This window comes from Podarcis cretensis (assembly GCF_951804945.1).
Source record: "Podarcis cretensis genome assembly, chromosome: 1".
Taxonomy (NCBI): domain Eukaryota; kingdom Metazoa; phylum Chordata; class Lepidosauria; order Squamata; family Lacertidae; genus Podarcis; species Podarcis cretensis.
This window is the reverse complement of record NC_137170.1, coordinates 30,502,047-30,514,953: the sequence shown is the minus strand read 5'-3', so window position 1 is coordinate 30,514,953 and position 12,907 is coordinate 30,502,047. Positions and strand designations below refer to the sequence as shown.

General features: G+C 44.2%; 1 protein-coding gene across 4 annotated transcripts in view; it reads left to right on the top strand.

The window, feature by feature from the left end:
* Positions 1-6,696: 6,696 nt before the first annotated feature.
* The window catches only part of ADCK1 (aarF domain containing kinase 1), a 113,892-nt gene continuing 107,681 nt past the window's right edge, over positions 6,697-12,907 (top strand). Inside the window, exons 1-2 of one of the 4 annotated variants that reach the window (XM_079956140.1) lie at positions 6,697-7,150; positions 10,722-10,867. In XM_079956140.1, coding sequence (XP_079812266.1) covers positions 10,733-10,867 — 135 coding nt within the window. In that variant the 5' untranslated portion in view covers positions 6,697-7,150; positions 10,722-10,732. Of the gene's footprint in view, positions 7,151-7,911; positions 8,050-10,721; positions 10,868-12,643; positions 12,695-12,907 lie in introns of those variants that run through there. The other 3 variants (XM_079956137.1, XM_079956138.1, XM_079956139.1) reach the window with 3 other exon arrangements.

Here is a 12,907-nt window from a genome sequence, read left to right as displayed (position 1 = left end):
TTTATTCCTTGTAAGCCACCTTGCATGGTAAAAAGTGAAAAAGCGATATGAGTAAGTAATATGTGCATTTGCGTGGAAGCCATATTGAATCTAGTGGCATTTATTTCTCAGTAAATATTTTTATGACAGAGCTAAATGTTTCGTATTAAAGATGCAATTGTAGGTAGTGGGCTGACTCAGCAATTTAAGAATTGAATTATGCCATTTAAGCCTTGCTTTCCACTACTGTACTTATTATTTTCAATACAGAATATCACTTTCCTATTTGCAGAAAATGCTGTGATCCTAATGGCAAGTGTGATATCAGTTTTGATGTTCATGCTGTCTTTGATTTGCCTCCTATGAATATTTAATGGCATCACATGTCTGGAAAAATATAAATATCAGGAAGACCTTTCTGACCGTAAGAACTGTTCAACAGTGGATCGGTCTCCCTCGGGAGGTTGTGGACCCTTCTTTCTTGGAGGTTTTCAAGTAGAGGTTGGATGGCCACCTGTCATGGATGCTTTAGCTAAGATTCCTGCATTGGAGGGGGTTGGACTAGATGACCCTTGGGGTCCCTTTCAGCTCTACAATTCTGCAATTCTATGATTATATACAATGCAAAAAGTTACTTCCAACCAACCAATCATTTTATTTGTATGCCGCCTTTCGAAAGTCAAAACTGTGTTCAAAGCAGCTTACAAATATATTAAAAATTACATAACTACAAACACAACAAAAGTAGTCATAAACAGCAGGCAACACACCTGGTAGTAAAGGTTTCCCTGGACTGCACTCCTTGAGGCTGCCAGTGGGATTGCATGGTTGAATACTTCCCCTTGGGAAGAAGTATAGGTGATTTATGCATTAAAAATGAGCAAAAAGAGAAGACATGAGAAATGGGTTTTGTTTTTTTTTTTGGTATGCAGGGAGTATTCAGACATGTAGTCCTTTACTTGCATCATGAAGTGGTAGATAATCGTTTATCATTTTCTTTTTCAGGACAATCTTTCACCATTTTCTTCTGTTGATTGAATCAATTGGTCTTTAGCGTTTTGTGGGTAATGCGTGAGCAAGCTGTGAGCTTATGCAGGATATTTGAAATTGGTTATTTGTTTATCAAGAAGATAAAAGCATTCTTCCTTGGCAGTTTTGGATAATCTCTGAATATTTTTGTACTTAAAAAAAACCCTGAGCTATTTCTTCAGGCACCGTCACACAAAGAGGAAATCCAATCACTCTAAGTAGGTGCACATTCTAATAATAGAATAGTTTGGCTTTGATTATAGAATTACCTCGTGTTCTGGGGCACATGGTATTATACAATTGGGGTATTCTTCCTTTGTCGCAGCCTCAGATTTTGATTATTTAGTTAAGAGCCATAAGAAGCAGATTATTTTGCATCAAGAGAACAAATGCAGATAGAAGGCAGATATAGACACATATTTCCCTTTCGGACAAGACTTGTGATCCAGTGATTAAAAGAAAAAGTAGGTTGGAAGTCAAGGCAAATCATGTTCAACATCTGTTTCGACAGATAGCAGAGCACTGGAATTAAAAGTGATTACATCAGTGAAACAAATCCTAAGCAACAGAGTAAGCCATTAAAACCATCAAATGCTCAGTGTAACATTGTAACATTGTGTATGGGTGGGTAGAACAATTAAAAATGAAAAATGGGACTTCAAGAGAACTTCATTCAGAATTAGTTTTGATAGACTCAGTATGGTTAAATGTGCAAAAGTAAGACAGACCCTTGCCCAGGTTGCATGAGTTATATATTCTAACATTCCAACATTAGTGCTCCTGTTCTGATTATCCTAGCTTAGTGGGAAATGATGTTTTTAGGCTGCTGTAGCACCACAATATGGTAAAACGTCACATTTACACAACTGCTATGCATACAAAAGTCCTAATGTTGAACAATTGGCCAATTAATGTACTTATAGTTGTAGCAACACCCTAGAGGTCTCAGGCCCTAAGGAAGTCAGATTAGCCTTAACCAGAGCCAGGGCCTTTTCAACATTGGCTCCAGCCTGGTGGAAAGCTCTATCTCATGAGGCCAGGGCCCTGCAGGATCTGATTTCTTTCTGCAGGGCCTGTAAGACAGAGTTGGCTTGGAATCAATTTGATCCCCTTACCCCTTTCCTCTTTCCTTTTTCCTTTCTCCTTCTGTGATGGAATTCCTATTTGGGGACTTCCCTGGCTTTTTCTGGCCCACATAGGACTAGTCTGGATAGTTGGCCTTGATGAAGATTTGACGTTTTCATCCCCCAAAAAGTTTTTGATTTGAGTTTCTACTGAAATGAGGCTGCATTTTAATGTTGTATTTTAATCTTGTTTTTAAATTGTATTTTAATCAATTGTTTTTATACCTGGTGTTAGCCGCCCTGAGCCCGGTCTTGGCTTGGGAGGGCAGTGTATAAATAATATTTATTATTATTATTATTATTATTATTATTATTATTATTAAAATATATTGTGGGAACAATTTAAGGATTCACATTAATCTTGTAATCTCACTGTATACAAGTTGTACATGTGACAATAAAGTATTTCAAATTAAATTGGAATGCCATAGGGTTCAGCAGCCTGCAAGGCACATGAACATTAGTGGGTACTATTTACTGGACATCCCTCCCTATCTGCTTGGCTGGAGGCTGAAAGGAACTGTTGGAGAGGTCTCCTGCATGACCTCTCCTGATCTGGATGTTTCAGAGAAACAGAGCTGGGCATCAGCCCGTCTCCACTGAACCACTGATGGCATTGCCTCTGTGGCTGGTAACAAGGGGTGCTGAAGGGATCTTGGTGGCTACATTCTCCCCCCAAATTTCAAAATCTCTGTAAGCCTCCAGTACTCTCTTCTCCCTAGGAAACTCGCCCTATAGAAAGTCTGCCCATGAAACTTCCTACCAGGTCAGCGAAGTGCAAAACAAGCTTATTGGTGTCCCAGAAAGAGCATCTCTATATTGACAATGCTACGGCTCAGTAAAAGATGCTCTGTTCTCTTTCTTGATTCTCCTAGAAAATGTATTTTAAACTTTTTTTTTTTAAAAAATCTGTTTAGCATCATAATTATTCTACCACAGCTTTAGAAAAGAAATCAGCTCCATCTTCCTGGAAATGGTGATGTTCGTCATTATTCTCCTTTCTGGTGGTAGGGAGGCCCGAGTTAAAAGCCAGCTGTACAGGAAGTTTCATCCCTCACACCTGCAAATGTTTTCCCTTGTCATCAACACTTCCATTGTTCCTAATGAGCACATTTATCCTTGATTATTGTCAGTGGTGGCAGTGGAGAGATGTTGGGGGGGGGATCCATTTTATGGAGGATTTTGATTCTTGATAAAGATATTGAATGTGAGCTGGGGTATGGGAGGAACTACTGGAGGTTTTGCCTATTATACGGGAAAGGGAAGCAAACATGTCATAAAACAGCATTTTTGCCAAAGTGGGCTGATGGGCAGAGTGCCACATCTTGAAGGTCTAAGTCCTACGTCTGCCACTGTGTAAAGTGCTTTGCAGATACAATTAAGCCACTCTTCCTTTCTCTATGGCTTGGTTGTATTTGACATTTAATGGACAGTAAATTAGCCCGATAGTGGGACGCAGGTGGCGCTGTGGGTTAAAGCCTCAGCGCCTAGGGCTTGCCGATCGAAAGGTCGGCGGTTCGAATCCCTGCGGCGGGGTGCGCTCCCGCTGCTCGGTCCCAGCGCCTGCCAACCTAGCAGTTCGAAAGCACCTCCGGGTGCAAGTAGATAAATAGGGACCGCTTACCAGCGGGAAGGTAAACGGCGTTTCCGTGTGCGGCTCTGGCTCTGGCTCTGGCTCTGGCCAGAGCAGCGATGTCACGCTGGCCACGTGACCCGGAAGTGTCTCCGGACAGCGCTGGCCCCTGGCCTCTTAAGTGAGATGGGCGCACAACCCCAGAGTCTGTCAAGACTGGCCCGTACGGGCAGGGGTACCTTTACCTTTACCTTTAAATTAGCCCGATACAAAGGAAGCCAGCCCCTCTTGCACCTTTTAATTTGCATAAGAGGGAAATTCTACGAGGGTAGCTTGTCATTCAAATTCCCTCTTCTTGTCCTCCATCTGGGGGTAAAGTCAAACCCCTGGAGAGTTCCAGTGCCTGCTGTGGCTGTACAGAAGGATATGGGGGAGATTTGTTTTATTATAGGTGGGGCAGATGAAGGTGTCCTGTTATGCTGCTGTGGGTACACTATGGCATTTCTTCTGTCTGCCCTCCTCGCAGTGGTAATAACAATAACAACAACAACAACAACAATAACAATAATAATTTATTATTTATACCCTGCCCATCTGGCTGGGTTTCCCCAGCCACTCTGGACGGCTTCCAACAAAATATTAAAATGCATCGGTCTGTTAAACAAGAAAAGCTTCCCTAAAGAGGGCTGCCTTCAGATGTCTTCTAAAAGTCTGGTAGTTGTTGTTCTCTTTGACATCTGGTGGGAGGGAGTTCCACAGGGTGGGTGCCACTACCAAGAAGGCCCTCTGCCTGGTTCCCTGTAACTTGGCTTCTCGCAGTGAAGGAACCACCAGAAGGCCCTTGGCGCTGGACCTCAGTGTCCGGGCAGAACGATGGGGGTGGAGACGCTTCTTCAGGTATACTGGACCGAGGCCGTTTAGGGCTTTAAAGGTCAGCACCAACACTTTGAATTGTGCTTGGAAACGTACTGGGAGCCAATGTAGATCTTTCAAGACCAGTGTTATGTGGTCTCAGCAGCCGCTCCCAGTCACCAGTCTAGCTGCCGCATTCTGGATTAGTTGTAGTTTCCAGGTCACTTTCAAAGGTAGCCCCACATAGAGCACATTGCAGTAATCCAAGCGAGAGATACCTAGAACACGCACCACTCTGGCAAGACAGTCCACGGGCAGATAGGGTCTCAGCCTGCGTACCAGATGGAGCTGGTAAACAGCTGCCCTGGACACAGAATTGACCTGTGCCTCCATGGACAGCTGTGAGTCCAAAATGACTCCCAGGCTGCGCACCTGGTCCTTCAGGGGCACAGTTACCCCATTCAGGACCAGGGAATCCTCCACACCTGCCCCCTCCTCTCCCTCCAAAACAGTACTTCTGTTTTGTTAGGATTCATCCTCAATCTGTTAGCTGCCATCCATCCTCCAACCGCCTCCAGACAGAGTTATTCCTTTGCTGGTCATTGCTGTGGATACACGACCTGTCTGTCTTCAGGCACTGTGGTCGTCTGCAAGGGATTCACATAAAGTGGGGTTAATGTTGCCAGCCTTCATGCCACGTTTGCAGACATCTTTGTGATGCAGAGTTTTTCTGCCAAGAGGCCTAGTGCCTGAAGTTAGCTTCACATAGAGCCCATTGGAGTTTCTGCTGTCTTCCATTCTGGCTTTCCTACCCGCATCTGGGTCCTTGTTCCTAGTGCAATCCTTGAGGAGGTCAGCACAAGCATAAGGCTGATGATGACCCCCTCCTTGACTATTGGCAGCCTCTTAGGGGAATTTCAAAAACATTGTCTCATTCTGACCTCGCTTAGGGCCTCACTGTGGGCTACCAGTGTAGCAGAATACAGTGGTACCTCAGGTTACATACGCTTCAGGTTACAGACTCTGCTAACCCAGAAATAGAACCTCGGGTTAAGAACTTTGCTTCAAGATGAGAACAGAAATTGTGCTCCGGCGGTGTGGCAGCAGCAGGAGGCCCCATTAGCTAAAGTGGTGCTTCAGGTTAAGAACAGTTTCAGGTTAAGAACGGACCTCCGGAACGAATTAAGTACTTAACCCGAGGTACCACTGTAGTAGAATACCTATGTTATGGTCTTTGTATGGTCTGGCAGGATTCAGATGTGAGCAGCTGGGGTCTATAGAAAAAGATTTCCAGTGAAGGTTTGTGTAAATTAATACTTTAATACTAAACTGTCTTTCACCTCCTAAGGTGCACTTCTCCATCGTTTCCTGAGACAGATGGATGCCAACAACACATATATGATACCGTCAGTGCAAATCTGGTTATAATTTTGCCACCCAGTTGGTTGTATTCCACTGCATTGTGAGTAACCTCAATAGGGATGTATCAGTGCAAACCCTAACGTAGAACACCAAACCAACAACAACAACTTTTTTATATGCCGCCCATCTGACTGGCTTACCCCGGCCACTCTGGGCGGCTTCCAACAAATTAAAACACTACTCTGTTGCACCCACTTAATGTATCTATTAATTACCTGTATAGGTTTTCTACCCCCACCCTTCAAGCAAATTATCAGACTGGCTTCCACCAAATATTATACTGGTATATTAACAAATTACTATAATATACTGGTGGCTCGGGGGCGGGGCAGGCAGGTAGCAGTACAATCCTAAATGTGTTTACTCAGAAGTGGCCTCTGATGTAAACACAACACAGTCTAAGGCACTGCTTTCAGTTTATGCAACCAGATATTTTAGGAGACAGCAAAAGCCACCTCAAACCTAGGCAGCATTGATATGCAATAATTGTTTAGGATGGCGACTGCCTTGAGGACCATGAGGATTGGGAAATTGTACTTCTAAAACAGGAGTGGGTGATGGGGTTTTAAAAAAATAGTTTTTAAATCATTATTTCATTCTATATCTATACAAAACAGAGGCGACCATTAGACAAAACTTTAAAAATGAGAAACAAAATTATATAATAGGTAGAATGAATAGTTTACACATGAGTTAAAACAAGTACAGCTGTATCAAATCATTAATTATATTTCCAGATTTGCCAGGCTTGTCTTGAAAGCAGGAGCGGTTTGTCCTGTTTTCCCCACTAGCTTTCACAGAGCACGACATGCTTGCCTATTGCAAAACTACCAGCTTTGTTGCTGATACAGGTGAACACATGTAAAAGGCTGACCTACAAACAGGTGTCAGCGAAGGCGGCCTCTCCGGCTGACAGCAAAACACGCCGGCGCTTCACCCACCCACCCCTCTTCCCTTTCAATGAGCTCGCCCGGTGGCTCCGGCCTTGTAGTTCTTCGAAGCCCAGGAGCCCCTACAGATCCCGAGGCTTTGGCATCCGCGAGAAAACTACAAGTCCCAGCATCCCCGGCAGGGGAAAGCCTGTACTACGTGCGGGAAGCAGGGGGTGGGAAAGAGAGGGGAGGAACCTTGGATTCCGCCGAATAAAAGCGTCCCTGTGCCCAGAAAGCCGGTAAGTGTGGAGAGCGGCGCTGTCCTTGTTGGCTGTGGCTGGACGGCCAGATCAGGGGGACGGGGACGGGGCGGGCAGAGGGTCCCCTTTGGAGCCATTCCGGCGGAGGGACAAACCTTTGTGGAATCTAGAACGTCGAGTAATGAATGAGAAGACAGCAAGGGGTTCGAAGGGGCCGAAATGGGACCTCCCCCGCACGTCCCGTAGCCGAGTCACGAAAGTAAATTTAGGGTCCTTCCGTATCCATTTCACCTATGCGCTGCATTCCTTCCTAGCCCCACTTATGGGACCGGCTTCATTCAACGCTCATTTCAGTGTGTCGATTTGCCCAGTAGCACCGTGTTCTGACCTTTTAGTTTTTCCAAAAGTGCTCTCAGTCCCCCTTGATCTTCGTGTCCCCTTTTTACTACCGTATTCAGTCCCCGGCTCGCTTTACGTAAGAGCTCGGCCGTTCAATCACCTGCCACCCACTCTCGCCCCACCCACAACAGTCCACCTGAAATTTCCCTGCTTGTAGGTTGGGGGAAGCAAGATCGGGTGAGTTGTCAACAGCTTCAGGTACTGCTTGCCATGCTCCTCCCATCGCGTCTCAGTCGGAAGGAGAGTTAATGGTGAATCTCACAGACCCATCTTTGGGAAAAGAAAGTTTGGCACTGAAGGCAGAGGCCATGAAACATGAAATTTATTACAGTCAGAGACCAGCTTGAGAAACACAAATGGAACTACAATCCCAATAGCAAAACAGACATTTAAAATGCAGAGGCCAATTTAGTGAGTGCTGTTTGCTTAACTGGAAAATGTTGATCTTCCTTAAGGATGAACACATTTAGGCTGCAGTCCTGTGCTCACTTACCTGCAAGTAAGCCCCACTGAACTCAATGAAACTTATTTCTGAGTAGGTATGTATTTTGTTGACTATATCTCTTAACCAACGTTCATAGCATAGCGTAGCCAATGGCCAGAGATTATGGGAATTGTAATTCAACACCTGGTGGACCACAGGTTAGCCACCCCTTTGTTAGATGAAATGAGGCACAAAGTTCTTCTTGCATGCCTTTAGATGGGCTTGCCACTTGGGCATCCAGCCAGTTGAAAAGTGTATATGGAAAGCCTGTGTTGATGTCTCTATGCCCTTTTTGAAAACTAACTTTTGGCCTTTTTTCTTAACAAAAGTTGGCCTAATTCTCCTCCCCAATATTTGTGTTTTTACTTAAAAAAGTATTTCTATACAGCCATATCAGAAAATACCAGGGTGTTGTGCAACAATAAAGCATAAAACACCATTAAAAAACATTGCAGATAATAATTAAAGTGACTGGCTAAACAGCTGCAAGGACCATAAAGAAGGCTGATCGCCGAAGAATTGATGCTTTTGAATTATGGTGCTGGAGGAGACTCTTGAGAGTCCCATGGACTGCAAGAAGATCAAACCTCTCCATTCTGAAGGAAATCAGCCCTGAGTGCTCACTGGAAGGACAGATTGTGAAGCTGAGGCTCCAGTACTTTGGCCACCTCATGAGAAGAGAAGAGTCCCTGGAGAAGACCCTGATGTTGGGAACGATGGAGGGCACAAGGAGAAGGGGGCGACAGAGGACGAGATGGTTGGATAGTGTTTTCGAGGTTACCAGCATGAGTCTGACCAAGCTGCGGGGGGCAGTGGAGGACAGGAGTGCCTGGCTTTCTCTGGTCCATGGGGTCACGAAGAGTCGGACACGACTAAACGACTAAACAACAAAAAAACAGCTGCAAAGGCCAGTCAGCACAGAAAGATCTTCAAGAGACCCCTGAAAGTTAAAAGTGAGGATACCTGTGTACCTTTGCTGGAAGAGTGTTCCACAGCATGGGAACAGCAGTGCTAAATGCCTTACTTGTAGCTGAGGCCTGTTGGGTGCCCTTAGCGAACACATGTAAATGGTAAGGATTTTGATCATGCTGATATCGTTGCAGGATGGATCTCTTGTTATTCTCGCTTCCTACAATTACATGATTTGAATGGTAGAGATAGGCTGCATCATCGTGACTACAATTGAAACATCTATGCTATATTTATAGGAGCCCCTTGCTATTTGTCTTTCCTTGCCTTTCTACTGGAAATTGAAGGACCGCCAACGTGGATGGTTTAAAAAGAGGATTGGACAAATGCATGGAGGACACAGCTGTCAACAGCTACACACCACAGTGTGTCTCTGAAGACCGGTTGCTGCGAGTTGCAGGTGGGCAGAGTGCAGTTGTGCACATGTCCAGCTTGCAGGCCTTCCAAGGGCATCTGGCTGATGACTGTGATAACAGGATGCTGGAATAGATGGGCCACTGGCACGATCCAGCAAGCTCTTTTTATGTTCTTATGACTCAACAACATTGAACCTGCTTTCTAAAAGTGTTTTGCTGCAGGTGCTACATAGCATCATATGCGACACTGTGGAAACAAGGACTGGAACAATCCTAAACACCTAGCAGAAAACTTCTAGCGCACAGACAAAGTCACTAATTGACACCAACAGTTTTAATAATGAAATGAACTTACACTGGCACTCTGGTTCTCACATCTTTTGCAATAGCAAAGCTTCAGTAGGATTTCTGCTGTTGAGAATCGGGGTGTTAAAAACATACATACATTTACGATTCCCTCCAGGGATGTCATAGTCGCTCGTTTACATGCGAGAAGCACACCGATGCCTTGTGGAAAATTTCCAAAGCAATTTATTCTAACTGTTGTTTTCACCTTATATATTTTTAATAACTCCATTTTTATTGCAAAGAGAAATTAGCACAAAACCAGGTGTCTTTGTTGCTTAAAAGCTCAGCTGCCACTCTGCACCCCCCCTTGAAGCTGCCATCCTGTGGTAGGTGTTGCAATTAGTGGAGATGGCAATAGTCGTGATGACACAAATGGCACAATATGGCTTCAGGTGAGAATAAACAATGGTAGCAGATGGAGTTTTCAGGCACAGGTTATTAAAAAATAATAAAATGAAGGAGGTGGGGGAAAGAGAGCTGAAAAGGAAGGTGGATTTCTTTAAAAGCAATTGCTGCCAAAAAGAACTAGGCCTCAACAGCTACTATAAAAGGAAAGCAATAGGAATAAAAATGTTATTCGTTAAAGAAAAATATGGTTTTGAAGGTCCCCACCCACTGAGTGCAAACCTAAAATGGAAGATTCTGTGACCATTCTGGCTAACTTACTTGGTGGTTGCTATAGTTAAGAAAGACTTTGCTGTAAAGTTTAGCCTAGATATGAACAGAGGAGGTTGTCTTGTACTCACTGAGCCTGAGATCATTGATTCATCAAACACAGAACTGCTTCCTTTGATTTGTAGTGACTCTCCAAGGTCTCAAGCAGAGATCTGCTGCATGAAATCACTTTAACTGGAGATGCGAGGTCTTTAACCTGGTTCCTTCTGCACACAAAGGAAAATTTGACGTTGTAATGGGAATGTCTGGGATTCCCAGTCTCCATAGCTAGGCCCATGCACCCTCCATTTGTCTTGTAATTCTCATTCTGCCAACTCATTTGAGAATCTCTCTCACATCTACCCCATCGAGTCATGACTCCTGCTTTATTTCTCCTCAGTGTTTGCTGCCATGGCCAGAAGGGCTTTAAAACTTGCATCGTTGGCCACTGCAGCAGCAGCCACCACTGGGTTTTACCTGTATGGCAACAAGCACCTGGATCCCAACGATTTTGGAGTTGTTCGAGTAGGCAGAGCATTTGCCACAGTAAGTTTCATTCTGGCATCTTGTGTGAGGGAAAGCATAAAGTCATCTTGAAATCCACAGGACTTATATGTTGCCATGTAATAAACCTGATTTGAGTATTTCTGGTTTACAGCGGGCGTTTTTCATCAGGAATCCATATTTTAGAGCACTTGTGTTGCGACATTTGATGAAAAAGGGAAACTCATAAAAGGAATATAGAAAGAATCTAGGGAAAAGCTGATATAAAATATGACAGAAATTGTGCAGGAGGTGGGTATCAACATTATTTTAATCGAAAGTACAAAAATCACTGGAAGGACAGATTGTTAAGTTGAGGCTCCAATACTTTGGCCACCTCATGAGAAGACTCGACTCCCTGGAAAAGACCCTGATATTGGGAAAGATTGAGGGCACAAGGAGAAGGGGTCGACAGAGGACGAGATGGTTGGATAGTGTTCTCGAAGCTACCAGCATGAGTTTGACCAACTGCGGGAGGCAGTGGAAGACAGGAGTGCCTGGTGTGCTCTGGTCCATGGGGTCACAAAGAGTCGGACACGACTAAACGACTAAACAACAACAAAAATCAGTAAGCTGCGACCTAGAGATTTCTATTAAAGGAATGCTGATACTCATTTACTGAGCACTTCTGTCATTCCCTACCCACCCCCCTGCAACAGAGCAGGGATGGGGAGCCTGTGGGTCTCTAGATGTTGCTAAACTACAACACCCATCATTCCTGACCGTTGGTAATGCTGACCGGGGTAGATGGGAACTGCAGTCCAACAAGTTCTGTAGGGCCACAGGCTCCCTAACTGATAGAAGGATATGAATGTTCTTGATTCTTGAGATGATTGGATGGATTGGTTTAGGTCCACCGTTCTCAAGGTTGAGAGCAATCTTAAACAAATGTTACAGGTACGTTGTGAACACCATCCCTTCTGCTTCCATTCTCTCACAACCCGCCTCTCTAAGTACAGGCTCAGATTTGCATCAGATCCCTCCCCGCCAGCTCATTGGATCCCCAGTAGTCTGGTGTTGCTCTAATTTACATTTGCCACCTTTCTGTTTTCTGAGAGATGGTAGTATGTGCCTTCAAAAGCTGTCAGAGATACATCAGCTGCAGTTTTCCTCATCTCTGCAGCTCTGTAGGAGAAACATCACCTGCTGCACTTCTGCCCATTGCAAAGCTGTTAAAGACACAAAACCTGTGTCAGGAATAGGGTGGAAAAGCAACCTTAATTAGATTGCATAACCTTACAGAGACAAAGCAGAGAAATGATCTAGCAAAGGTGACAATTCAGAAAAGACAGTTTTCTGTTTCCTGAACCATTTGGACCTATGCTTTTGGTGTGTGATAGGATCTTTATTTGTTGTCTTGGTATCCAAGTCGTATCCATGCTAAGGCCTAATATTTAGTCACTATGACAACAGGTATGATGTCACTATAGTAGATTGTGATGCCACCAGCTTTAGGCTGCTTTCTGTCAGGACTTCAGACTGTTGAGTCCCTTGTTGATGAACATCCGACAGGCCAGGGCAGACCATTGTTTCCACTGAGTTCCTGACTTCATGTTCTGCATGTCTGAATTAGAAAACCCCTGATCTATTCGTCAGAAAGGTTGTACTATTGAGATTATTCCCTAAAAGGTAGTCCATAATTCTTGTAATCTTTTTTTACACTTGCCCTATATATTTTTAGGTATTGGTGGGCAGAAAGTAGATAGAGATCTACTGGTAGATCTCTGGATGGCTTGTAGGAGATCAGGAAGGGTTTTTGACTCACAAAATGACATTTTCATTTTTGCTGCTGTAATGGAGAAAAGGCTGAAACCTGGAAGGGACTTTTTGGTAAAATCATTTTGAGTTCAGTGAAAACAAATTCCCAGGATGAGAATGTGCTCAGAGAGACAATCTGACCATTCTGAAGCCTGCCCACTCATGCTTTAGGGTAAACCTGAATTTGGAAATGAGTTCTAAACAAAGTGCCAAAGGTTTGAGTTCAGTGAAAACAAATTCCCAGGATGAGAATGTGCTCAGAGAGACAATCTGACCATTCTGAAG